Below are 27,981 nucleotides of genomic sequence, written 5' to 3' on the forward strand. Positions count from 1 at the left end.
GGTGAAGAGAACGCGGTACGAGTTCGACTACATGTCCCAGAACACACTGCGGTATCTTGAGCCGTGTGTATGTGAGGCAAAGAGGAAGATTTCAGAATTCGTCTAGAGAATTGGAGCTGCGCTGTTGTTAAACAGATATAATGGTAAGTCTACAAACTAAGCCAAAACGACTTTTTTGTAATAATTTTCTTGCTAAATACAAAATAGCGCGGATTGTTCGACCGTTGTTTTTAGTTTTTTTTGCCACAGACTGTTAGTCGCAGTGATTGCTAATGAAAATGTAACATAAGCTAAGTTAAGCTAGCAAAGAAGATACTTAAGCTTAGCAATTGTCGCGGTTTACATGGTTGTTGACAACATGACTGCAGGCAGACACGGTTGTAGACAGTTTTCTTTTATAGTAGGAAACTCGCGCTTTACGCCTATTCGCTTATATATTTCGCGTTTAAGCATTTAGCCAGCTAGCTGTCTTTAACTTTGTTCCGTTTTGTGTGTGTGTGTGTGTGTGTGTGTGTGTGTGTGTGTGTGTGTTCGTGTTCCGCCCCCCCTTTTTTTTACGGGAATCTCCGGGCTTATGACAGCGAGTACAGCTCCTGAATAGGTTCACTGGCAGACTCTGCAGCCCACGGACCGCATACCTTTCCGTTTGCATCATTAGCTAGTTGTCCGGGTCACTGGTTTTTTTGGCTGTCTCGTCCCCCTCTCCCCATTGTGCTTGTTTTGCTCCCTCTCTCTATGCCTCCCTCACTCCTCCCCTTGGTTTGACGGTTTGCAGATGTTGAGCACTTTTTCACAAGTTTAGCACACGAATAAATTGGACTCTGTGTATATCTTTGGAGGAGCACTACTTTTAACAAGGTAGAAGGATCAGAGATTTGCTATTGTTTGCTAACTATCTGCATGTGTACTTTCTATAGAAAGTAGAATGTAGAATTTTAAACTTCCTCTGCTGATCTGCTGCTGGCTGATGCAGCTTTACTCTCCCAGTTAAGAGACTTATAATTATTTCACTTTGTCAATAAACACAACCTTTTATGTTTTACCTTATTTTTTTCTGTCTTCATATGTAAGACAGCAATAATAGCAAGAGTGGAAGGTAAGGTTTACAATATGGTAGAGAGAGCTGCTGTGAAGGCTGGTTTGGAGATGGTGGGACTGACAAAAGACAGGAGTCTGGGCTGAAGGTGGCAAAATTGAAGATGTTTGGATTTTTATTGGGAGTGAGCAGGATGGACAGGATTAGAAATGATTGTATCAGAGTGGCAGCTTAGGTTAGCAGTTTGGAGATTAAGTTAGTAAGGCAAGGCTGAGATGGTTTGGACATGTGAAGAGGAGGGATAGTGGATATATTGGGAATATGATAATCAAGATTGAGCTGCCAGTTGGAAGCATAACAAGGAGGCTTCAGAGCAGGTTCATGGATGTCACGAGAAGGACACGGAGAGGGTTGATGTGACAGAGGAGGTTGCTAGGGATATAGTGAGCTGGAGAAAGATAATCTGCTGTGGCCAAAAAAATAAGATATAAATAATTACAAAATTGGATGCTCCTTTGAAATATGGATAGGATATATGCAAGAAATCCTTGGGAAACAAAAGCTCCGGCTTGAGTTTTTTTCCTACTCTTGGCTCTGTATGATGTCATTGGAGCAAATTTCCTAATATGGTCATCTCAGCCACAAAGCACAATCAGTAGAAAGGTGTGTCAAAAGAAGGGGGGGGGAAATGAAAATAAGCATAAGTCCACTGCAAGCTGACATCTACTTTTTTAATGAGTCATTAATTTTTTAATGGTCTGAAAATCAGTCTTTAGATGTCGTCTTTTGCCTACAAAAACTACAAACATTTAATGCACTGACTCAGAACATTTTCTGTTTAGGCATTAGACAAATCAAAACAGTCTGAATTTCTTAATTTGTTGTCAGTTCAGTAACTAAATAATAATATTTCTATTCTCAGTAGTCCATGTTGTTACTTCAGTTGTGCTCGAACCAAAACTGAAAAGCTTTCTTGTAAAGCAGCAAGAGGCCAGGGTTTGTTCACAGAAAGATAGGAAATCCTGTAATGACATTAAAAAAATTTCACATTACTTTGTATCCTCTCAGTAAGATCAGTTGGGCCTCAGATTTCAGTCTGGGGGTACCTGAGGAGTTTTTTGTGTGTATATTTGTGAATGAGACAAACGACACAGTACTAACAGAAAGGAAACATTAGAACTTTAGAGTTTTTGTTTTTAATTTAACCAGTTAATTAATGAATGACTGAACTTTGAACTTCCTGTTATTGCTGGATTCGTGCTCTGGGTTTTCTGGATATTCGGATTCAATAGACTAAAACATAAAACTTCTTCATAAACGTCATCTTTTCCGTGAATTGAAATAATTATGTTTGATTTTGTTGTTGTGCTTGAGGCCAGTCAAGTAGGTCAAACATCTCCTTAACAACAGTAACTCCACTGTTTCGTTTCTTTTTCACTGCGTTGCCTCTCATGTAGATTAAAGCTGTGCTGTAGCTTCTGGCAGTTGCTGGCATTCCTCGAGCCAACTGTGGGCGTGTGGCTTTTATTTTTAATTTTTTTTCCTGTGTTAAAACACAACTCTAACTTAAAGCAAGCATTACGTGCTTAAGCTCTTTTTACTCAGACTTCTGTAGTGCTGGTCGGAGGGAAATAACCATACCACCTGATATCGTTTTTACAGTATGTGTCACGCTAATACCCTCCTTGTCCTTTTACCTCTTCCTAGGCCTAGCAGTCCAGCTAGCTGCTAGTCTTTCCTCACATATTCTGAGTGCTTTGGGTTATGAGCAGTGGTAAGACTCCTCGTTACAACCGATACTCCGGAGGAGCAGCGATAGCTAGCACAGCAACCATCCCCAGCAGCCCCTCCAGCCCCTCAGCAGACTCTGGCAACGGGGTGAGAGACTATTGCAGAAATTTGAATCATGTAACGGGATTATTATTCATTGTACACTATTACTCATTGTACTTATGAGATGCAATGTATTCCCATCACAGCTTTTGTTTTAATTTATAATATACTGAAACTTTGACTCTGAGCTATTCCATCTGTGCATCTTTCTTCACTGCAGAGCAGGATGGAGGCCTCATTCGCTCCAACTTTCTCAGCTGCTGGAGCTAAAGGTGACACATAATTACCACACCACTGCCTGTTTGCTTGATGTCACTGAAGTTCTTTTGTTTTATAATAATAATACTAATAATGGATTGGATTTATATAGCGCTTTTCAAGGCACCCAAAGCGCTTGTTTTATTATAGTGTTCTATCCTCTGAGTATTCCCTTTCTTTTTTCAGCAGAAGGTTCCAGCACTTACAAGCAACACAGACGGACTCCTTCCTCCTCAAGTACTCTGACCTACTCCCCCCGTGATGATGACGATGGAATGGTGAGCACGCATCCAACTCAACATCCAGTTCATAAAAACCTAGTCAAAGTGATCATTTATTGGACTAAAACATAAAATGTTTTCATGCTCTGCATCTTTTTCATATTTGCACGCATGAGGATTTGCTGTGATACTGTTAGTGTGGGATTTGTTTATGATGACCTCTTCTTACCCGCTGCTTCTTTTCCCTTCCTCAGCCTCCCATCGGTACTCCTCGGAGGTCAGATTCGGCTATCTCAGTCCGATCTCTCCATTCCGAGTCCAACATGTCCTTGCGCTCCACTTTCTCTCTGCACGAAGAGGAGGAGGACACGGTATGGCAGCCGGCACTTATATTTATTCTACATATATGGAAGCAAATATAAACAGATGCCTTGCAGTACATTTAGAGATGTACACAGACAGACAGACAGCACAGTTTTGGAGTTGAAGTCGCACACAGTCTGAGTAAATTAACACAAGTTTATGTGTGTGAGCAGGAGCCGCAGGTCTTTGCCGAGCAGCCTTCAGTCAAACTTTGCTGCCAGCTGTGTTGCAACGTCTTCAAGGACCCCGTCATCACCACGTGTGGGGTGAGTCTTCTTTTAACTTGTAATCTTTTTCTTTCTGTCCATCTGCCTGTGCTTTGAAAGTTTTTCCCATTTTTTTTTTTTTTTTTCATAGTTTGTCCAACAGCTTGTAAAAACCTCCAACGAATTTCATCACAGTTGTGCTCGGTTTCCTCTAAAGCTTACGTTTGATTGTGACTCTGAAAAAGTGCTAAAACTGACATGCTGTTGATATCCAGCTGTCAAATAAATAAATAAAATAGTGATGACAAAGGACTGTTTGAGAAAGGGGATCATACAGGGCACATCCAGTGCCTGAGTTACTGGATTTTTGAAAAATGTGAATTGGAATAAAAAGACTATGTGGATATTTACCCTTTTTAATGAAGTACTAAAAAAACCAAACGCATTTCCACAATATTCTAGGTTATTTTAAATGCACTAGTAGAAGTGAATGTAAATCCCTGGTGGCTAAGTGCAGTAAATCAGAAAATCTGCCACTCATTATTAGATGCATCTGTGACGGGCAGGGCTCACCAAATATCCAGATGTTTTAAACCACAATAAAACTAAACTAACTCTAAGTTCCTCTTTCTGCAGCACACTTTCTGCAGACGATGTGCCTTGACTTCAGGTAACCCTAAAAAATGTGTAACAGACATTTATTGCAGTACATTTTTGAAGTTTACTCGATTTTAACCCTACCTAATTAATATTTGTGCTCCTTGCAGATAAGTGCCCTGTGGATGCAGCTAAGTTAACGGTTGTGGTGAACAACATCGCAGTAGCCGAGCAGATTGGAGAGCTCTTCATCCACTGTAAATACGGCTGCAGGGCTGTAGGCAGCAGCGCGGCCGGCGCCACAGCCTCCAACACCTCAGTGGCCGGGAAACCTGGAGCCTACGAGGTGGACCCGCTGGGCTGCCCGTTCACAATCAAACTATCTACACGCAAGTAAGGAAACATTTCTGAAATCTAAAGTGAAACGAAGAGCTGTATAGTCTATTTGTATCCTGTTAAGAAACATTTTCTGCTTTCATCACCCCAACATCTCTGTTTGCAGAGAACATGAGGCCAGCTGTGACTACAGGCCCGTGCGATGTCCCAACAACCCCTCCTGCCCGCCGTTGCTCACCATGAACCTGGAGGCTCACCTCAAAGAATGTGAACACATCAAATGTCCACACTCCAAATATGGGTAATCCTAAAAACAGTGCTTTGATGTCTTATTTTCAACTTTCTCCATTTCTTATCCAGCATATTTTGTTCATTCTATGAAATTATTTCTTGCTTTTTCCATTGGCACTGTTACTTTACTGTATTCATATTTGCTCTGTTATAATCTGCATCTTGTCTCCTTGCCAACAGCTGCACATTCATAGGCAACCAGGACACATATGAAACACACCTGGAGGTCTGTAAATTTGAGGGCCTCAAGGAGTTTCTGCAGCAAACTGATGACAGGTGAGCTCAGATATCCAGACTTTTGTTGTGCTGAACCGTTTCTGTTAACCTCTCCATCGGTCCTAATGTGACTTCTGACTTTTGACTGCTTAGATTCCATGAGATGCAGCTCACTCTGGCTCAGAAGGACCAAGACATCGCTTTCCTACGCTCCATGTTGGGGAAATTATCTGAGAAGTTGGATCAGCTAGAGAAAAACCTGGAGCTTAAATTTGGTGAGATGCACAGAAAAGCAGAACTAAGAATCAGTTCTCTTTTTCTAACATTCAGCAACATCATTTGCATATTTATATGCTTAGATCAAGATGTAGTTGAGCTTCAGTGAACAGGTGGGCTGTTTGTATGTGGCTCAGTGATGCTGTATAGGCAGCTGTCATGAAACAGGTGCTATGGTACCTCAGTTATACAGTTTATATAAAGAATGTGTTTTAAATAGTTCACTTTGCAGAAGTATTAAGCAAAGGAGGGTATGTGAAAGACAGTCATGCAGACTCTCAGACTAATATCATGAATAGATCAGACATGTCTTCACACTTCAGCTTATTTTAGTATTCAATATATTTTCATCACAACATGTCTGAATACCAAGAAGTGCGGTTTGTTGTAATCGACTCTGGGAGCGATCAAATTTGATTCAGTAAGAAGATATTGGCTCATACTTCCTCTGCATGTTTCACAGTCTGAAGGGAAGTTCCAACTTAGTAAAGTTTATTTACTAATAAGGCTTTAAGTGGAACTATAGTTGTTGGTAAATAGTTTTATTTTGGTCAGGCCAGTTTCCAAAGTCGCATGGACCTGTTACGATTATTTTTAGTTCTATCTTTTTGTTCTTGAGCTCGTCTTACTGGAGCTTTTGTAGGAGTTCAAAATAATTCGTATTCATCTTATACCATACATGTGTGCAGCATCTTAGTTCATCCTCCGTCTGAAGCAAGCTGTCTTAGCTCGTCTCCAATGATGTTTACTTTCTTTCTTTGTAATGGCTGCCAGTGGCGATTCATTGCACCATCATGGGTCAGTGTCCCCAAGATGTTTGTATAAATATAAACATCCACCACTTGCAATGTATAACAGCAAACCATTAACAGCTGTAGTTTGGAGCTTGCTGACAGAAGAAGTGCAGTGTATATCAGGGTTGTTTTTGGGCCGGAAAGGAAAGGGGGGTATGGGGAATAGCATCCCCATACCCCTTGGATCTTGGATATGATGGAGTGTCAGCCATGTGTGAGTTAAAATTGGAGCCTTTTAAGAATCTGCATCACGTGCATCTCCCTGTGTGTGTTGTCTCTTAACTCGATGTGGGTAGGGTTGAAGGCTACAGATTTAAAAACTACTAAATCAGTAGGCGTGCTGCTACAGGTAACTGCTCCTTTAGGAGCTAGTAGAAGACCCTCTCAAATGCTGCCTTATGCTATGCTCTGTAATGGAGAAACTATATAAGAAAGTAGCACTTTATGATTTGCAAAATGCAGCACAGACTTAAAATAAAAAGAGACACATAACCTGGGTAATTAATATCCATCCATCCATCCATCTTCTTCCGCTTATCCGGGGTTGGTTCGCGGGGGCAGCAGCCCAAGCAGAGAAGCCCAGACCTCCCTCTCCCCAGCCACCTCCTCCAGCTTGTCTGGGGGAACACCAAGGCGTTCCCAGGCCAGCCCAGATATCTCTCCAGCGTGTCCTGGGCCTCCTCCCAGTGGGACATGCATGGAACACCTCACCCAGGAGGCGCCCAGGAGGCATCCTTGTCAGATGCCCGAACCACCTCAACTGGCTCCTTTCGATGTGGAGGAGCAGCAGCTCTACTCTGATTCCCTCCCGGATGGCTGAACCTCTCGCCCTATCTCTGAGGGAGAGGCCAGCCACCCTTCGGAAGAAGCCCATTTCTGCCGCTTGTATCTGCGATCTTGTTCTTTCAGTCACTACCCACAGCTCGTGACCATAGCTGAGGGTAGGGACGTAGATCGACCGCTTTTACACTCAGCTCCCTCTTCACCACAACAGATCGGTACAGTGTCCACATCACTGCAGCTGCAGCACCAATCCATAATTAATAATTATAGTAAACTTTTAGCTGTGCTTTTTAAAGTTTATCTCATCGTCTTAAAGACCTTGTGTGTCTGCGTGTGTTTCAGATGTGCTGGATGAGAACCAGAGCAAGCTCAGCGAAGACCTGATGGAGTTTCGTAGAGATGCCTCTATGCTTAACGTAAGTGTGTGTGTGTGTGTGCGTGTGTGTGTGTGTGTGGCCAGAATGATTGAACTGGAGTTTATGTGACTAATAAGCCTTGGTTTTGAAATATTACACAAATACTTACTTTGTCCCTACAGGATGAGTTGTCCCACATCAACGCCAGGCTCAACATGGGAATCCTGGGCTGTAAGTGTCTGTTTGCCTTTACTCTTCCCCTCTCAGCATTGGGTGAAAATCTGTGAAAGCTTTAACCTGAAATTCAAGTTGTAGCCCTGCCAGCTCTCAGGATTTCCCTCCTCCCCCGACTCACGCTTTTCCATTTCCCTTTTCTTTATCCACCTCAGTCCTGTTTTTAACCTCTTGTTTCAGTTATTTTCCTCACACTGTGTTTCTCCAATGAAAAATACAAATCCAGTCTATGCCGTCTTTCTGCCTGTGTGTAGCATACGACCCCCAGCAGATCTTCAAGTGTAAGGGGACATTTGTGGGCCACCAGGGTCCCGTCTGGTGTCTCTGTGTCTACTCCACTGGAGACCTGCTCTTCTCTGGCTCTTCTGATAAGACAATTAAGGTAACGGCTACAGTCATTTATTTATTGTACACGTGCTATTTTTGCCTGCTCGCTCCTATTTCCAAAGAGATTCAGACAACTTCCACACACAACCCTGTTTTGTAGAAATTTGGAATTGTATAGTTGTTGTTATACATAGAAATACTAAGTGATGGCTTCTCTTCCTCTAAGGTGTGGGACACCTGCACCACCTACAAATGTCAGAAAACCCTGGAGGGTCATGATGGCATCGTGCTGGCTCTGTGTATCCAAGGGTAACATAATTCATACATGCAAACACACATGTTGTAATCATTAGATTTCTATCAGCTGCAGGAATCTCAGAGGATGACTCAGTTGTATTTTTTCCTCTCCATAGTAACAGGCTATACAGTGGCTCTGCAGATTGCACCATCATTGTAAGTAACATATCTGCGTCCTCCCTCTTTTAGGACCAAGCTTATAAAATTTCACGATGGAATGTTTTCATATCTCTAGAAGCTCCATTTATTTGTGTCATGCATTTTCCCTCCAACTGTGCATCTTGCGTAGGTGTGGGACATTCAGACGCTCCAGAAAGTCAATACTATCCGTGCCCATGACAACCCTGTATGCACACTGGTCTCCTCCCACAACATGTTGTTCAGCGGCTCCCTCAAGGCCATCAAGGTACTGTTATGTGCAGCATATTTCACACAGTGTATGTTGGATTATTTTATGGTTTTGAAATCTGTAAAAGTAGATGGATTTGCCTAAACCCTGCACAGCTGACATCTGTAAAGAAAATGAAAATGTGAAAAAATAAATCTACTTGGACTGTAGCCTTTAGTGACAGAGAAGAAGAGGATGAATTGGTGCTGTATGTCTGTGATGTCAGTGCTCCCACACAAGGGACTTTCCTTACTTGAGGCTTTCCCTCCCCCCACTCCAGCCCCCTTCACTCAGTATTTCTCAACATCAGTTCAGTGACATATTACACTTGAATGTTTTGACCTCTGCAGTGCTGTTTAAATGGATTTTCTGATTTCTTGTTTTGTTTTGTTTTTAAACATGTTTCAGATCATCAGATGGTTTTTAGCTTTAGAAAAAGTTGACCAGAGTAAATAAAAAAATGCAGTTTTTAAAAGAAGAATTCATTTATTAAACGAAACAAAGTTATACAAACTGCCTGGGACAATGTGAAAAAGTCATTTCTCTTCTAAATTTATTAACTGGTTGTGACAATCTCGCGTTTGTGATATTTGTCTTCATATGACTGCGGAGGAGTTTTGACCCACTCTTCTTTGCAGAATTGTTTTAGTTCAGCCACGTTGGGGGGATTTCCAGCATGAACTCCTGTTTAAGGTCATGCCAAAAGAGTTCAATCTGATTTGATTTTAAGTCTAAAACCTTCATTTTGGGGGGTTTTATTTGTGTTTTGAGCCTCTCAGAAGTGAACTTGCTGCTGTGTTTCGAGTCGTTGTATCTGCCCCAGCTCAGCTGTTTCCGTGTGTGAGTGTGAGAATCTAGCTTTTTGTGGTATGTTGATGAAGGTGAAGCTGAAAATGAGTCGAGTATTTAAAATTTCCATGTTTTACTCTGGTAAACAAATGTTTTACCAGACGTTTAATATTTTTTCACCGTCAGGTATTTTTATAATTTTATTGACTTTATCTTTGAATCTTTGAATCCAGTACTTTTTTCCTCTTCCGTTAGTTCAGTGAATTTTCTTCTCATGTGCATGTGTGTAGGTTTGGGACATCGTGGGTACGGAGCTGAAGCTAAAGAAGGAGCTGACAGGACTGAATCACTGGGTTCGAGCGCTGGTGGCCTCCCAGAACCACCTGTACAGCGGCTCATATCAGACCATCAAGGTAAGATGTGGCCTGTTTTACCTACTTATGTCCAATCATAACTCTGCAGCTATAAATGATTCAAACAAAATTAAAAAAGCAGAGACTGCAAAATTCCCTCCACTTTATGCACAAACTGAGTCCTTGGAGCCAGAAGGATTTCTGGATCTGGATTCCTTTGTGCTGTTATGTTAAACATCAAGACTGTCTCTAAGTTTTCCTTGTTTAAATTTGATACGTACAAACAAATTTATTCGACCACAAAACAATGTGAGGTTTATTTCACAGCTGCCCAAAACAGTAATGGCAATAAATAAAATCGTTTTTTATTTGTCTGTGACGTTTGTTCAACCAGCAAAATCATTCTTTAATCAAAATGATATATTCACAAATAATTAATATATTTTTAATATAATTATTGTTGTTATCCATTAATTCACAAATAAAACAATTGAAAATCATTAACATGCATTACTTTGTTTTGGCTAAGATGCCAAATTACAGTTATTTACATGAACTCCTGAACAGAAAAAATAGTTTTTGATGTTGAATGTTGTGCCTGATTCATTTCTGACTTCTCAGAGAAGTCCAGTGTCAGTGTGTGTTTGTTTGTTGTATTCACATTTTAGATAGACAGAACCATACAAACATAAACTACAGGGATAATAATATTGTCAGCTCTCTGTCCTTTGCTTATTTGCAAAAAACAAACCAAACTGAAATGCACAATAGCAAGGAAAAAAAACGGAAAGAAAAGAAAAATAAACCCAGAAGGAACAAATACGAAATCACCTACTGGGAAACAACAACAAAAAACAAAAACAAAGAGGCAAAACACACAGGTGCCTAGGAACTAAAGACGACCTTGACCACTGGCTATATTAAACATTTTCTTTCTTCTGCTATCTGTCAAAGAAAAAGAAAAAAACAACAACAACTTACCACATTATCTAAAAGACATATTGTCTATGTACAGCAAAAAGGGACCCCAGACCTAAAATTTTCTTCTCTCCTCTTAACTGTGTATGTAACCCGTTCATATAATGCCATTTTGGACATTAGTTCAGTCCATTCCTTGAAAAAACAGGGGTTAGATGACTTCCAGTGCCTCAGTATTATCCTGCAACCTGTCATGAAAGCCAAATACACCCATAGCCTCCGTCTTCCAGTGAGAATAATGCTGTCAGGTAACAGATCCAGGACACACAAAGCTGGAGACTTAGAAAGGTTAAGATAAAAAAGACCATTCAAAAGGTTAATAATCCCGTCCCACAAATGGTCATTTGTCCCAGCTTCTTTCTGACATTTCCAGCAGGTGTAATTGTCAGCAAGATTCAGCCTGACTAGCTTACTGGGGGTCCAGTTATTTCTGTGGAGTAACTTGAATTGGATAAGCTGAGATTGTGCTTCGCGTGAGCAATCATACCACGATGAAACCAGCTTCTTCCAACAATCCTCTGAAATCTGAATTCTCAGATCCTTCTCCCAGCACAACCTCAGCCCCTCCAGATGTGGCGAATGCGCCTCTCTGAAGATCCCATAGAATTTGGACGCCCTGATTCTATTGATACCAGGAGCTGCGTCCAGTGTGTTTGTTAAATTTAGGTATAAAACATGAATTCAGGTTGTCATTTGTCTAATAAATAATTTTATTTCATTTTTTGCTTAAATTTTTACAGTTTTTGACAGATTCCTAAAATATTTGTTGTTTTCACAGCAGCTGGTCTTAATATTTCTTAGTACTATATATTTTTTTATATATTTTTTTATATTTTATGTTTTATGTTTTTTTTTTTTTTTGTGTGGGGTGGTGATGTTTTGTTTTTGTTTTTTTTCCTTTACAATTAAAAAAATAAACTAGAAAAATTAAATGGTGTGTTTATCTGTTTAAACCTATCGCCCACATCATTAACTTAGTGTAATATTATTCCAGGTTACAGGTTATGCTAGCAGCTGTGGTTTTTTTTATTTAATGCTGTGAAAGTTTACATTTGAGTGCCTAGAATGGCTAACAGTGATGTTTTACCAGAGTCACTGGTTATTATTCATCCTCATCTCTCTGCAGAAAACCTTCAAACTATTTAAGATGAATTGAATGCTGTAGCTTTATAAATTCCACTGTTTTATCAGTAATTTACATTTCAGAGTGTATTAAAAGAAAACGTGTCAACTTGAAAATGTCAGCTGAAGCTAATTTTATACAGTGTTACCAATAGCTTGCTGGTAGAAATCTGCTAGTGGCATCACAACAACAACAACAGCAACTTTTCCTGCAGTAAAGTCTGTTTTCCAGAATTTTCAGCACTGAATCTGTTGCTGTTACACTTTGCACACGTGTGTTGTGCTAAAATGGCAAGTTTGACATAGCAACAACAGGTAGGAGATCAGAGCTTACTGCATGCTTATTCTAGGCACAGGTTGTTTTTCGTGTTGTAATCCAAAATGTTCTTAGTTTGGTCGTGAGATGTGGCAGAGCGGAGAGGTTTGGCAGGGACAGATTTGAGTGGGATTTGGAAGGTGGTGGTTGATAATTTGGAGCCAATGTGTAAAAATAAAAAAACATCCGGAGGAAGATGGACACGCAGAGCTGGACGAACAGCCAAAAATACATTTCGGTTTAAATGCAGGCGCTGCTGCTAGTGTGTTGAGCTAGGTCAAGGTCTCCAGCTCTGTTTTCTGTCATCTCTGGGTGTTGGTGAGAGTACTGAACCCCCGTGTGCAGTTACAGCTGCATCCATGAGTATATCCTCTCGGTTATGTTCTCACTGACAAAAGTTTGTGCGTCTGCTTCTTTCACTTCCTCACTGTTCAAAGTACTTGGAATGCCTGTTTGTGTGTGTGTCTGTCTGGGCTTGTTTCATGTTGTGTGTTTGTGTATGCTCGCGTCTCACTGTCTTGCTGCAGTTGGCCACTAATGACTACCTCAGGGACGTTGAAGAGAGAACAGAGAGCAAAGCGAGAGGGACTGGTTGTAGGAACGAAGGACTGTGTCTGTGGAAGAACGATGGATGAGGGAAGAGAGATGAAAGCAGAGATGAAGTAGCCAGCGCTCCGTTATGTGACGCCTGTGAGCAGAGCAGTTGGTCTCTAGCCATCACTTTAACTGGAGGAGCCATTTAGAAAATGTTTGCCACAGAAACTGTTCTGACAAATGTTGGCAGTATTTGGTGACGGTTAAGCTTTTAAATATTTTGGCAGTTTCATACATTTGACACAGACTGGTTACAAAGTTCCCAAAGGTCTGTTTGATCCCTGGATATCAGAAGATCAGATCAGAAACAAGATATAGTTTAAGTAGAATCATTCGGTGGTATTATTTTTTTGGGACAGTATGAAAATACTGAGACAAAAAGGACTTTTTGTGTGGCATCACAATGCCACCCTCTCCTTATTAACTGCAGTGAAATCAGTTCAACAAAAATGAGTTATCCGGTTTAAAAACTCAACCCTTGCTCAGCTCTTTGATGTTATGCTCACATTGTATTCATTTGGCATTTCTTTCACCAAAATCCATTCATGCTTCTAGGTGGAATCATTATTGAATATTGTATTTGGAGTTAATAAGTCTCTAGAAGCGTAACATTGAAGACATTTATGAGTCTGTAATGGGTAAAGGTTTACTCTGACCCTGTGGAGCATTGAGGCAGATTCATGTTGGAAAAAAGCTGCATTCATGATTATTTTTACATAGCAATAACAAAAGTTAAAGTGACTCGACGTGGTGGGAAAGGTTTGGCTTGAAGTGATATTTCAGAGTTGTTTTCTACAGTTCTCGTCATCTATCCGCATGTTTTTACTATATTTCTCTTCATTTTATTTGAGAGCTTTTGAAAACATCTAAATCTATAACAGGCAAAGGGGGGGGGAAAGAATTGGCCTCTAATGGCATAAAAACAGCATGTTTCCACAAGGAGGACGAGTGGAGATCAAATCAGAGGTGATGGGAGAATGAGTGCAGTATTCAGGAGGTAGCCAGATCATGTTTCCTGTTAGCCAGATGTTTATAAAGTGATTATACAACAGTGTTTTGGTAATGCTTAGTTAACTGTACTCTTAGGAAATCACTGAAAGCAAGTTTAAATAGAGGATTCAGAATAACTCCTGGATGTTCCTGTGCTCTCCTGTCAGTCATGTTGTGCTGTACGCTGTGAACATGACTCATTGACTACACAACCCACACAAACTTCATGTTTTTCACAACTTATGAATGATCAGAGTCATCTATGAATTACTGTGGTTACAGCTTCCTAAATGTTTTCAGTGCTGTGTTGTAATTGGCCAGTTAAACTGTGTGATTCAATGGGGATGAAAATTGATGGCTTCCAGCTGCTGAGTAACTCACTTTTTCCACTGCTGATAACCGAGCGTGCGTGTATGCGCGCTGTGTTCATTCCCCTGGTGTCAAGGACATTCCCTCACGCTCCCTTTTTCTTTTTTCTGAAATGAACTGCTTCCCCTTTTCTGTCTCTGTGTGTCAGATTTGGGACATCCGTTCTCTGGAGTGTGTTCATGTCCTGCAGACCAGTGGGGGCAGCGTCTACTCCATTGCTGTCACCAACCACCACATCGTCTGTGGCACCTATGAAAACCTCATCCACGTAAGAAACAGTTTTATTTCCTCTTTCATTTCCTCTGTCGTTCTTGGCAGTGGCCAAGCCTGTGTCACTGATTCTGTTGGACACACTGATCTCATAGTTGCATAGGTTTTTCTGTGAATGTTCAGATTACAATCACAAAGACTGTAGCAAGTCCATCTGATATGACCTGAAGCAGTCCAGCTGGGGAAATTGCTACAAAGCTGCTTTCTGTGTGTGTCTGTAATGATGATGTAAGAGGAAGGATGGTGGTAATGGTGATGTTTGTGTGTCCTCCCCAGGTGTGGGATATTGAGTCTAAAGAGCAGGTGCGGACCCTGACAGGTCATGTGGGGACAGTTTACGCTCTGGCCGTCATCTCCACCCCCGACCAGACCAAAGTGTTCAGCGCTTCCTATGACCGCTCCCTCAGGGTGAGTCCTCTGTGTGTGTGTGTGTGTGTGTGTGTGTGTGTGTGTGTGTGTGTGTGTGTGTGTGTGTGTGTGTCTCGAGGTGGATGCATTCCACTGGAAAACATTTTAGTGCCTTGTGTCATTACACAGAATTACAAGAATAGTTTGACATTTTGTAAAATATTTTCCTCCCACTCTCATATCCGTTTGTTTAGCTTAAGTCAACAAATGAAAGTAATGGACACAACTGCGCTCAGCTGATGAGCTAACTTGAGAGCATCCCTGTCAGCCATGCCCTCTATATGATGCAACAGCTGCCACTCAGAAAAACACTATTTTCTTCCCAAAGATGTTAATAACGATGTAATAAATATATACAAGGCTGTGATCAGCATGGGCGGAGCCTGAGTGAGTTCACAGGAAAGAAACAAGATTGCCCGGTGCGAAAACAGGATGTTATAAAGGGAGACGGGCCTGTGACAGACATGGTTGTAGTGGGATAGTTCACATTGTAGATGTCAGTAGTTTCTAACTTACTTGATGTTTTATTAGCTGGTTAAAGGGAAGTGACACTCACAAGCACTGTGGTTTATCAAAGTGGAACTATTTTCAGTGCTCTGAGTGTAGCTGAAAACTAAGTTTTGTTTTTCATATAACAAGCACACTTATCTTTGTAGGATCTGTATAGAACATTGATTAACAGGATCAAATAAGATTGCAGATGGTTGTAGGGTTATAGACTTTTTATTTATATATATTTAATCTGAGTCGTCTGTGGTTGGTTTACTAGTGGGCAGGTGTTCTTGACACCACTGACTGGCCCCCACACTCACCTGACCTAAATCCAACAGAGCACCTCTGGGACGTTATGCTTTGGTCCATCTGACGCCGTCAGGTTGCACCTCACTCAGCGCTGACCTGGGAATCCCTGACGACACCATCCCATCATCTCATCCTACGAGTCACGCTGTGCACAGCCAAACATGACAGCAGTGCTGTGTTTGTGTGTTGTAGGTGTGGAGCATGGACAACATGATCTGCACCCAGACTCTGCTGAGACACCAGGGTAGTGTAACAGCGCTCGCCGTTTCCAGAGGGCGCCTCTTCTCCGGAGCTGTCGACAGCACCGTCAAGGTACGACAGATCGCCCCCACCCTTAAATCTGAGCTCAACCCACCCACTGCATCAGCGGTTCACCTTTTTACCCTTTATGTCATCTGTGTCACATTTTTTCTGCTTCTACCAGCATCTTGTGCGTTTTCAAAATAAGATTATTAGAAATATTTCTTTTTTCTAGTCATTCTGAAAGCCGATGTATCCCTGTGCGCGTCTCCTGTCTTACTGTGTCTTTTCCCGTCTCCCTCAGGTGTGGACATGCTAAACGAACCGTTGGCTCCACAGGCGTCCAGCCCACTTCACCTCCCGTTAACGTTTCCACGCAGTCCCCGCCTCAGCACGCATTTCTTTGATTGTGATTTACACACTCCTTAGTGGCCTCATCCACCTGTGCATTACAGGGCACAGCAAGACAAAGCTGCCTTACGGTTGCACCACACTGGACTGACTGGATGCTGCACTCCATTAACCCGAGCAGGGTGTGGAGAGGCCTGCGGCTGTGCTTTTTTTTCACACAGTCGATGGTCCTGCCTGCTGCAGACGAACTTCACCCATGATACCCAACACATACTGTTTAAATGAGTTTAAAGGCTGGCTTCACTACCCTGGGTAGACACCATGCAGATACCGTATGTTTACTACGTCCTCGATGATTTAAGCTTGTGTAAGTGAGCAAAAGACGTTATTCTGGGCAAAGGTTTGCATCCACGGCGTGTCACAACTCCGAATGTTTCATTTTAATAGTTTTGACAAACCCTCTGCCTGGTTAGCAAACCACAAGAACAGCACTCCACATGTGCAAACATCTTCCTGCAGCTGTTTGTCCAAAGTGCCAACTAACAAAATAACTGCAAGAGATTCTCAGTCTCAAGAGTTTTAATCCTGTTTAAAAAAAATAAATAAAAAATAAAAAAGGTAAATTGATACTTAAATAAATATCAGTTTATTTCCGTTAAACAGTGAAATTATAATTAATAAAGTTAAATTATGTTTGTTTATGGCATTGTGTGCAATAAAAAATAATATATTTATGAATTATATAGTATTATGTACAGAATCAGAGCTGATAAATCACATTAACTGTTGCCAGATGTTGGGCTGACACCTTCTTCTTTTTTTGAAACCTGAGCCACATGTTGATGTTTCAGGGCCACAGCAGTCAGCACTTTTGTTAATCCAACCTGCACATTTTTTATATTTCCTTTTTTAAATGTCGACTTTTCTCCTCAAACTAGCTTCACTGATTTCTCGGCGATGCACCTCGAGGTAAAAACTGAACCGGGTAGTGCACACGATTCTACTGCTTACGCTCCGTTTACACTCCATCAGATAACCGATCTCAGTGTTCGCCTGAGTAGCATCATAAATCAATTTCTAAGCAGTCCAAGATTGAAGAAAGCGTCTCCCTTTCAGCTGAAGCTTGACGTTGGTGGTCACCCAGTCCAGTGTTGTGAAACCAGCCTTTCGAAAAACACTTTTTAACGAAGCAAAGACTTTTAAGAGAAAGATCTATAGATTTAGTTTTACATTTGTGCCATGATGGAGATGTATTGAGAGCAACTTGACGGTTGTAAAGTCGTGTAAGATAACAGATAGGACGACTCACCCCGGCCTGCAGGGCGGAGCGAGAAGGACGACCTGCGTGCATGCACGTGCCTGTTATTGTCTATACATGAGTGTTTCAATGAGTGCCATATGTGTGGATGAAAAATAAGGAACAGCTGTAATGATGTCTTTTCCTCTCCTCTGTATGTCCCTCCCTCCTCCTCTCTGACCACAGTGAACCACAGAGTAACACAAACAGTTGACTGCAATTAACATTAACTCCCACCCCGACGAAAACTCCAGAGAAGGCGCCTGTGCTTTCCTAAATGATGTGTAAGGACCCATATTGGGTTCACAGTACAGCGAAAGGGTTTAAATATTCCTGTGAGGATAGTCGGGGAGATTCAGAGACTGAATCTGAGTTTCACGGGTGTTTAATTGTTTGACTGCAGCCTCGGTGAGGGAGGCAGAGGAAGGGAAGAGAGGAAGCATCTTCACTGGTCACACTTTAAGTGATTTCTTGTATACTTGTAATCATGTAAGCCTAAGTTGGTCGTTGATCAATAAAAGTGTTGTACACTTGGAGAAGCGTTAGTTTATTTGATGAAATAAAGCACGAAAGGACTTGAGGGGGAAATGATCGGAATCCTTTTGGAAAAAGTTGCATATCATATTATTTCATTCTGTTGCTAAATTAAATGAAAAACTTGGGTTTAATGTAAACTGTTGTTACAGTGTTTCGCAGCAACGCTTTTTGTTATTGTTCAGAGTCGTAACTAGAGCAGAAAGGGAGACTGGCCATATATCACAGTCTCCCTTGGGGTCATTTCTCTTTGGTCTAAGAGCATGAGTGTGTTCACCAGCAGGGGTGTAACCCCTATAATGTTAAGCAGGCTGCCTGTTTAGTTTTAGCTGTAAAAGTGTCATAAAATCAGCTGAGAGTATGTACCTTTTTTCAGGACTACTTCTTTCAACATGTGGTGTTTTGCTTTACTGTAATCAGGGACTAATAACAGCAAAACACAAATGAAATAAAAGATTTTACAGTTTTTACTGAATAAGGATCAGAATGTACATGAATAAAGGATTTAGAATAGCTAATTTGAACTATGAACTGTAAAACTCTCACTGTGCTCTGCCTGTACAAGCCTTAAATTCCTGGTTTTTCAGGTGTTGGAAGAGGGCTGGACAGTGTATGTTTCCAGATGGATGACAAATCATATATGGAATAAAAAAAACATGCAATAAAACACTAAAAACACAACAAAAATAAAATAATTTTCAAATACACAACCCCCCCAAAAAAAGGTCTGTCATTTTTCTGTGTAGCTCCATAGCACTCGCTCTCAACCTTCGTCTTCCCGGGGCTGCTGTGAGGCTTGGGATTACCTTAATGACTCTAATATCACTGAAAAGCGCAGATTCGCTGCTTTCAGGAACTATCAGGATTTTTATTTTTAGATTGCACAAACCGTTCAAGAGTTACTATAGTTTAAAGAAATGTTGAAAAAACCTGTCGGGTTAGGGCAGGGGTAGGCATGTCCAGGCCTCAAGTGCAGGTGTCCTGCAGGTCCTTGATCCTTGATCCAACACAGCTGATTTAAAATGGTAAATGGCCTGTATTTATATAGTGCTTTTACTAGTCCCTAAGGACCCCAAAGTTACCTCCTCAACATGTCTCCAGAGGCCTGGTAATGAACTAATCATTTGATTCAGGTGTGTTGACCTAGGGTGACATCTAAAACCTGCAGGACACCGGCCCTCGAGGCCTGGGTTAGGGGATAAAGGGTGAGCTGGGGTGGCACTCATAACTGTGTCTATAAAAGAATTGTAAAAATTACAGTCCAACCTGCAATCGCTCTCAGGCAGACTGAATAAGGTTTGCAGATAATCGCTGTGTAATTTATAAACGCAGACAGACTTCACACATGTTGCAATCAGTCTGTGCTGGTGTGCACAACTCGTGTGCAATGTGTCACTTTGCAGGAGGAGGCTTGAGTCAGCTGGTTGCCAACAGGTTGTATTCTGGTTATACTTCTTTACAGCGTTGCTGAGCATCTATTCGTTTTTGTAGTTAAATTGCTGTCATGCAACAACTACATCACAATTTATGGAGAAATTTCTGGATTTCTATTTCAGGCTCAAAACAGACTCTCAATGCAAATAGTAAATGTGAAGTTTTGCATATGCAGACAGAAACAGATTTGCATTTTTATCAGTTAATCACAGACTGACTTGTTGCTGTCTTGAGTCACCTGGTCCTGTTCTTTGACGCAACCATTTCAAAGGTAATAAAATTTCAAATTTCACTGTCCAGTATTACGGTACTGTTATCTTTCAGAACAAGAGTGGATGCTCACCAGGCTTTACACAAGGTTGGATTAGGGTTAGAGGCTGAATGGCTGATTCCAATCAATCTTTTTTAACATTTTTGAAACACCTGCTAATTTTGTAACGCCTCATGCGAATCATAAACAGCTATATTGTGCTCTGCAGAGACTCTCCTGTCACCAAGAAATGAAAATGCAAACACCACAAAAGGAGGCTGTGAAGTTTGTACAGAACATTTATTTATTCAGAGCAGATGGCCATAAGATGCAGTCACTGCAAGCACACCACTGTCCAGTCACTACAACACACACGCACTCCCACACACACAGATTTCACACAGTCAATAGCAGAGCAACACATGACACACTCTCTCAAGCATTCGCATACAGTCGCTGCAGAGCAGAGGAGACACCACTCAGGTGTCTGTTCAGATAAGCACAGGCGGAAAATCAAATAAAAACAGTTTGGCTTCATCTTTTGTTAAGAAGAACAAGGGATGAAAAGTACTTTTTCTCCACAGCTTATTTGACCATCTGTGTTTTTTTTCACCTTAGTAGCCTCACCCCAACGCCCAAATACCAAAACACACTTCAAAATAATTCCTACGATATGAAGGATGACCAAAATGAGACCTAAGGAAGGATGAAAAAAGGCAAAACTTTATCTCTGACATGATGGCGGATGAAAAAGCTAAAGTGTCTCAGCTGTAAGCTGCACACAGTACAGCGAACCCTCAAAGGTCAGACCACCAAGCATCTGTCGGATAATGTCACCACAATGTCTAGTTTGTAATAACAGAGGACAGTTTGGTACCAGATTAAACACAAGGTAAAAATAACTCAAGGGGGAAAAAAAAATAAAGAAATTAAATTTCATATAAATATGCACCTACACATCTGGTGACAGCTGGCTCAATCACTTTCAGTAACAATTTACTTAACTAAGCTAATGGAGTTCAGAAATATTTATGTGCTTAAGCCAAATCTTTAGAAGATGTAGAAGAAATTGAGCCACTGAGTTTATGATAGGTCTATTTGTTGTTGTCCATGTTTTGAGGGATATAGTGGGTTGGGATAGCTTTTTCACTCAAAGCTAGATCAGAAGATTGATACCACTCTCATGGCGTAGCTTAGCAGAACTACCTTCAGCTAACAGTTAGCATAATTAAGCAAACATTTTTTACACAGCGTACATTTGATGCAAAATATCACAAACTCTTAACAGGAATGAAATCTAACAGTCTTGCACATGTTTAATTTCAATTATGCAATTAGAAAAAACGTAGACAAAAAGTTAACGATCATCGACCTGGAGATGGTTACACTCCATGAAACTACCTCCAGCTGGTTGTTAGCCGCGGTTAGCAAATTTCTTAAACTAAAGTTTTAGCTGGAATGAAAACCAAAGAGTCTCGGGCAGAGTCGAACTTGAACTTATATCTCATTGTTCAGTCTTTATAACCAGTTTATATGCTTATCTTTTAATGAGTTCAAATTGAGAGGACAACACGTGAGACTGTGGTTTTCTGTTTAGCTTAGCACTATGAATGTAAACTGTAAGAAAAGAACTACTGCTATGTCAGAAGATAATTGTAGATATCATACATAGATTTTTGTACAAATTAAACAAATAAAATATTCCCTAGGAAGCTAGCTACCTTTTCCAAAGAGTTTTCAGTCCTTTAATTTTAAGCAAACCTTAACTAACCAGCTGGTATCTGTGGCTTCACTCTGAAAGTGGCATTGATCCTCTCAGCTAACTGGGTAGAACCACGTTTATTTTCTAAAACTTTCTTAAACATTGTGATAATGTAAAACTTTACATGCTAACACAGCAGACCCACAACATATTTCTTCATGAAAGCAGGAGAAGTAGCTAAAATGTAGGTCTTTATTTGAAACTGATTCTCTGTCATCCAAGCCAACTGAACACTGATTTCTGTACCTGGTGTGGTGCCAGGGGCTATTACAAAAGGGGTTGGGGGGGGGACCCATATCCTTGAAGTGATTGGTCTGTCTTTAGAATGATGCAGTGGTAGCGGAGCTTCCATGAGGGTGCTTCCTAGAGTGAAATGCTTCTCCTGGTTTTCAGAGAACCGGGGTTATGCTAGTAACGGAATGTTTCGTTTCAGTCGGCTGAGTTTATGGATTAAAAATCACAACTCTGTGGTGCTGGGGAGGGCAGCATAATTTTCATACCAAGATATCAAGTAAGATAGCAAACTGGAAAAAGAGAGTGATGCCCTTATATTATACATATCCATCTACTGTATTGAAGTCAGACCAAAATCACAAAGCAAGGCACATGTTTCAAAGAAAAACAAAGACATTTAAAACTATACAAAAGATAACAAAACTGAACAAGAACTGCTTATACTATACACATCGCCACACCAGGACACATGTACACATGTAGGCGCAGAAAAAAACAATACAAAATAATAGTAATAATATTAATAATAATAATAAAAGAACACTTCCTGGAAATATCCCAACATGTTATCCTACAATGGTTCATCAGCTCAGACCACTTAAGCATGAAAAAGCAAACTGATTCAACACTCAGATTAGATCTGTTTACTTTAAAAATAGTCTTCAGAATGAAACACACTCATAAATACACTTCTTCTTATATTTTTTTTCAAATATCCATATATATATAATCTCTATGTGATCATAATTTAAATACCACGACTATTCTCTGAGTTCTTATTCATTTATATAAACAGTGTGGCTGCTAACGTACTGTGAAACCTTGATTTTCTTAATGGGCAGCGGTGCAGTTGGAATCTCAGTATTGAACCAACTTCTGGTTTGAGGAGCTGCACTCGGAAAAAACCACCAGGCTTCACAGATCTCTGCCGCCACTTGCTCCATTCGAATACTTTTTATATTTTCATCCCATGTACACGGTGCCATCGCACCGTGTAGTAACCATGGTAATGCCGATTACAATGGTGGTGATGTAGATTGTCATGGCAACACAGGGTGGGTGTTTGGGAGTGTGTGGGACAAGAGCGATAGAAAGGTTGTGAGTGGAAGGGAGCGTGTTATCTTGGTAAAGGAGTACCTTGAGACCTTCTTAACAGGTTAAATGCAGGTATTTTGTCATGGATATTAGGATTTCAGTGAAAAATCATTGACTAAAGGCAGTCTGCAGATTCAGCTTTAGCTATGTATGTTTAAATGTAGTGTATGAAGCATATAAAAAATATTGACTGTATCTTTTTTATTGGCCAACACAGTGAATCAAAGTAGTTTTTATATAGGTTTTATCAAAAGAAAAAGAGGCTTTAATAGTATACAGTTTAATCAATACCTAGATCGAATGAAAACACCTTTGTGTAATTGACTTTACAGGTACATTTAAATGTAGTTCCATTTACACTTTTGCTTTTCCTGCTGTGGCGTGTCTGCTATGAAAAAGGGCTACGGACACAAGGATGTTGTCGAATCTATGAAAAAAAGTTCAGTACAGCTGTAAATCGGACACAAGGATGTTGTCATTAAGTAAAACACTTAGTCATAACAGTAATCAAAGTCCTTGGAAGTTCAGTACAGCTGTGACATAAATCTGTTTTGACTTGCTTTAGACTGAGTGAGAAGGTGATGCATTAGTTTTTCCTTCCAGTCACATCACTAAGTAAAACACTTGTCATAATCAGTAATCACATGTCTTTCATCCTGTTTTCCTTCTTTCACCCCAACAGCACGAAGCTCCCGAGCTGGTGCCGGAGGCAGTTTTTCCTTCCCATCAGTGCTTGCTGGGGCATTTAGAAATGACATATTGAGATCTGATTTTTATAAATAAACTTGAATTGAATTGAATTTTAGTTTTTCGGTTAATAAGTGTTGGAAAAAACCTCTATAGAATCTACTCTGACTCAGCATTGGACGGATAGAATGTGCAGGGACTCCAAATAGGCCCAAAAATGGTATCAGGTGCTCTGTAGCAACCTGTGCACAAAGCTGAAAATTAAACACATTGGGAAACCTGAAATTTTTTGCAATATCTCTTTAGTCAGAACAAGTTTTTCATTGAGCTGAGTTGAGTTTGTGGCAAAGCTTTGTCTCTCTAGACGTTCAGCTTCACTGTGGTGCTTGTGCTGCACTGTGCAAAGTACTTAGAAGCAGCTAAGACCAGTTCAAGCTTTGCTCAGTTGCCTGACTCTACTGCCTTTACCTTACCTCACGAAAAGCATGAAACCCCTTTAACTCTCTGAGGTCTAAGCCATCATAGGCGGAAGCCCTAACCCGCCTCTAATCATGTATTCCATGTTCACCAATGGTGGCTTCGACCTCACATGGTTAAGTCCTTTCCAAACTGTTTCCAAAAGGAATTTGACCTACTTTGTCCCAAACACAACCTGCTGTACACTTGCTTTTGTTTCTCCCTCCCCTTCTCTCTTTTTTATTTTATTTATTAATTGTGCACGCTCCCTTGTGTACGTGTGTGTGTGTGTGTGTGTGTCTGTAATCAATCTGACTGCATTGTGCTTCTCCTGTGTGTGTGTGTGTGTGTGTACAGGGTGATGACGAAGATCTGGCAAAGATGCAGCCAGGACAGGAAACAGAATCTGATCCTGAAACACTCACATACATACATCTACCACCCTGTTCCTATTGCTCTCCCTCTCTCTCTTGCATGCACACAACACACACACACACACACACACACACACACCTCAGGAGCTGAATAGTCTCGTTTTGGTCACGGATAAAAAACAAAAACAAAACAAAAAAAAATCCATCAAGTCATTTACATCATCACAACACCAGAGGTCACCATTCCACACAGAACCAAGACATCAAACCAAAGAGCTAAAGATTCATATTTATCGGTATATTATATATTACTGTGCTAATGCAGGACTTTTTCAGTAGATATAAACTCTCCATGCTTATAATGTACACATACCATACTATGATTCATTACACAGTTGGTTTTTCATTCTGTATTGGTTTTGTTTCTTTGCTCGCTTTGAGCAGAAGAGTTCTTTAAAGACTCACATTTTGATTGCAGTCTCCTCCGTTTTGTTGCATTTCTTCATCTCTCATCATTTGTGTGTTTTTTCTACTTTCTCTCCTCCATCGCTTGTCTTTGGTCCTTTCCCCAACCAACATTTCTCTTTTAGTCTCTCTATCTATTCCTCTTTCTTGCTCTCTCCTTCTCTCGCCAAGTCTGTCCGGGCCTGCGGTGCTGCTCCGTTATCATCAGGAGACGAGAGGAAGAGGACGGGAATGGCGCAGCAACAGACCGATGGACGGATGACAGGGAGGGGTGGAGGGGAATGATGAGAGAGAGAAGGATGAGGAGAAGGTGCGAGATAGAGAGGCGTGTTGTCTGTTGTGCCAACTGAGTCACTTCTGATGCAGCGTTGCTAAGGAGACACACCGGCTGGTTTCTGTAGTTACTCCAACATGGCGTCAAGCTGGTCGGCGAGGTCATCAAACATGCTGCCGATGTCGTCAAGGATGCTAACTGTGGTCTTCTGCTCAGCCACAGAGCTAGAGGCACACACACACACACACACACACACACACACACACACACACACACACAAGTTTATTAACAATAAAAAACAAAGACTAAAAACAATAATGTAAAAACAAAAAGTTTTTCCTTCCCATTGTCGCCAAAAGCAGGGGTGGGCACCGAGGGCCGGTGTCCCTGCAGGTTTTTGGCTTGAACCAACACCTGATTTAAATGGCTAAATTATCTCTGAGCCTGAGTCTTCCTGTTAAAAGTGAGTTTTTCCTTCCCATTGTCGCCAAGTGTTGACTCATAGGGTGTTGTCTGTTTGTTGGGTTTTCTCTGTAATAAGTAATAATAAGAGCTTCAAATTAACATTTAAATTTTTTTTTTTGAAGTAAGCAGGTCTTGATTTCAGACAAAAACAGACTTCCTTGTGCAAGAAGATTTCATCTATTGTTGTACTTCAGCTGTTATGCAACAAATCAAGTATGTTTTGAATGTGATTGTCTGCAAGTGTTCGAATTCTCCTCACAAATACAGCTAGAATTCAAGTCTAGTGACATGCAAAACACAGCAACCTATGTGGAGTGGGTGCTAGTTTTCAAAGTTCCTTAGACTGTGGATTGTTTTGCTGATGCTGTACAGTTCACTGATCTCACTTGATGAGATTAATCCGTAGTAGACACTTGTAGACGGAGGATTCATATCATCACCTACTGAGGGACAATGTTCCAGATGCTTCTGTGTGGCTAACCACTGTTAACAGCATGACTGTGTGTGTGTGTGTGGCCCTTACTCTTCCTGTCGTAGTATTTTATCCTCCACGGCTTGCAGAGCAGCAGCCAGCGAAGCGCTTGTTTCCTCCAACTTCTGGTGCACCAATGAATCCACTCCGAACTCTGTTGTCGTGGCGGCTGGCGCCGTGACCCCGCCCCCTGACATCCCGCTGTCCACTGACACCCCCCCGATGGAGGATCGTGGGGGTTTGACAGGCGGAGGGGTTGGGCTGGGCGTGGCAGGAGTCTGGGGCGTCTGTGGCGTGGTGGGTGTCTGTGGGGTGTGGGGACTCTGGGAGGAAGGGCTCGTCGGTTTGGCGTTCGGCGGGCTGGGAGTGTTAGATGGGGGGAAGGAGGGCGGTGAACTGGTCTGTCGGGCCACTGCAGAGTGCTGCTTGGCCGGGGCAGAGGCTGGGGTCGACAGTGCGGGGCCAGTTACAGAGTGGATGAGCTTGGCTGGTTTGGGCGCTGTGGGTGGTGGCGCTGGTTTGGGTGAAACTGGTGGAGGGATTTTCTTTCCTTCCACTACAAAGAGAGCACACAGAAAGACTGGATTACTGAGCAGCTGAAAATACGCTGTTTTCTTTTATAAACACTATCTAAGACTGGCTGTTATGGGCCTATAACATTATTTGAAACCCCCTCCATTACCGATAAGCTTTGACTGACCGGGTAGCATGAAATACTCCTTACTCATAAAAATACATTTAGTAAAATTAATTTTCAACTTGCCTTTTTATCACTGTTTTTTTGCTTCAACTTCCTGAAGGGCATTTGGAATTGATATCTACACAAAAACACCCAAAATCCACTGTGTTTACCTGGACTTCCAGGTGTCCCTGGACCTGGTAGGGGTACTCGTTTGTTGGATACAGGCTGCGGTGGGGTCTGAGGTCCTCCCTGTCTCTTTATCTGTGCCACTACAGGTTTTGGGGAGACTGGAGGCTTTGGTTTCCTCACAGGACCACCTTCATTTGCCACTGGAGCTCCTTGGTCCAAGCTGTCCCTGCGAGAAGCAGCAGTCACTTGTGGTTGTGTTTGAGGTTGGGGTTGAGGTTGAGGTTGGGGTTGCGGTTGAGGTTGAGGTTGAGGTTGGGGTTGCTCGATCACTCCAGCATCAGACACTGGGCGGCGTTTCACGGTGGCTGTGCCGTTCTGGTAGGGAACTGGCTGCGTGGTGTTTGGCTGCCCGGTGTTCGCAGGCTCCCCGTTGGCTGTGGCCAGGTCTGCGTAGCCCTCGGGCTCTTTGTCGCGGCTCTTGGGTCGTCGCTTGACGGTGGATGACTCTTGAAGGGTGAAGTCAGAGCCGTTGGTGTGGGGCTTGGAACTGCGGGGTCGTCGTTTTAAGGTCGCCGTGGCTTCAACATTGGAGATGTCATCCTGGGTGTAGCTGCTGTCTCCCTGGTGACCCTCGCCGTCACCCTGCAGACATACACAAAATACACACTAACGGAAAATTCATACATTCCTGATAAGGGGTCATTTTTGCACAGTCAAAAAACACTGACAAAGATAAATGGATAAGACAAATAAAGCTTACAGAACACAGAAGCTTGACTATGGATTTGCAAAACATTAGAGCACATTACCTTTAGCACATTACATTACATAGATAATACAAAAGCAATATAGATAGAGAGATAGAGAGAGAGAGATAGAGAGATAGAGAGAGAGAGAGATAGATAGAGAGACAGAGAGAGAGAGAGACAGAGCGAGAGAGACAGAGCGAGAGAGAGAGAGAGAGAGAGAGAGAGAGCG

At 41.6% G+C, this 27,981-nt stretch overlaps 2 protein-coding genes across 6 annotated transcripts in view; one reads left to right on the forward strand and one right to left on the reverse strand.

Annotated features, from left to right (window-relative positions):
- Positions 1-18,226, forward strand: traf7 (TNF receptor-associated factor 7). Of its 2 annotated transcripts, none has more exons than XM_031726015.2 (22): positions 1-143; positions 2,744-2,914; positions 3,090-3,141; positions 3,314-3,405; positions 3,603-3,719; positions 3,885-3,977; positions 4,554-4,587; positions 4,685-4,907; positions 5,017-5,151; positions 5,322-5,417; positions 5,511-5,632; positions 7,553-7,626; positions 7,749-7,797; positions 8,055-8,182; positions 8,354-8,436; positions 8,541-8,580; positions 8,714-8,830; positions 9,892-10,014; positions 14,472-14,591; positions 14,870-15,001; positions 15,995-16,114; positions 16,347-18,226. In XM_031726015.2, the coding sequence occupies exons 2-22, from the start codon at positions 2,801-2,803 to the stop codon at positions 16,359-16,361; spliced, it is 2,079 nt and encodes a 692-aa protein (XP_031581875.1). In that variant the 5' UTR covers positions 1-143; positions 2,744-2,800; the 3' UTR covers positions 16,362-18,226. The 2 variants fall into 2 exon arrangements, with proteins under 2 accessions (XP_031581875.1, XP_031581876.1); XM_031726016.2 differs by having other exon boundaries at positions 3,317-3,405.
- Positions 18,227-23,784: 5,558 nt separating this feature from the next.
- The window catches only part of caskin1 (CASK interacting protein 1), a 114,446-nt gene continuing 110,249 nt past the window's right edge, over positions 23,785-27,981 (reverse strand). For 3 of the 4 annotated variants that reach the window (XM_039611170.1, XM_039611171.1, XM_039611168.1), the window contains 3 exons: positions 27,045-27,669; positions 26,244-26,748; positions 23,785-25,479 (listed from right to left, as the gene is read on the reverse strand). In XM_039611170.1, coding sequence (XP_039467104.1) covers positions 25,383-25,479; positions 26,244-26,748; positions 27,045-27,669 — 1,227 coding nt within the window. In that variant the 3' untranslated portion in view covers positions 23,785-25,382. The remainder of the gene's footprint in view (positions 25,480-26,243; positions 26,749-27,044; positions 27,670-27,981) is intronic. The other variant, XM_039611169.1, reaches the window with a different exon arrangement.

Source organism: Oreochromis aureus, linkage group 4 (assembly GCF_013358895.1).
Source record: "Oreochromis aureus strain Israel breed Guangdong linkage group 4, ZZ_aureus, whole genome shotgun sequence".
NCBI lineage: Eukaryota > Metazoa > Chordata > Actinopteri > Cichliformes > Cichlidae > Oreochromis > Oreochromis aureus.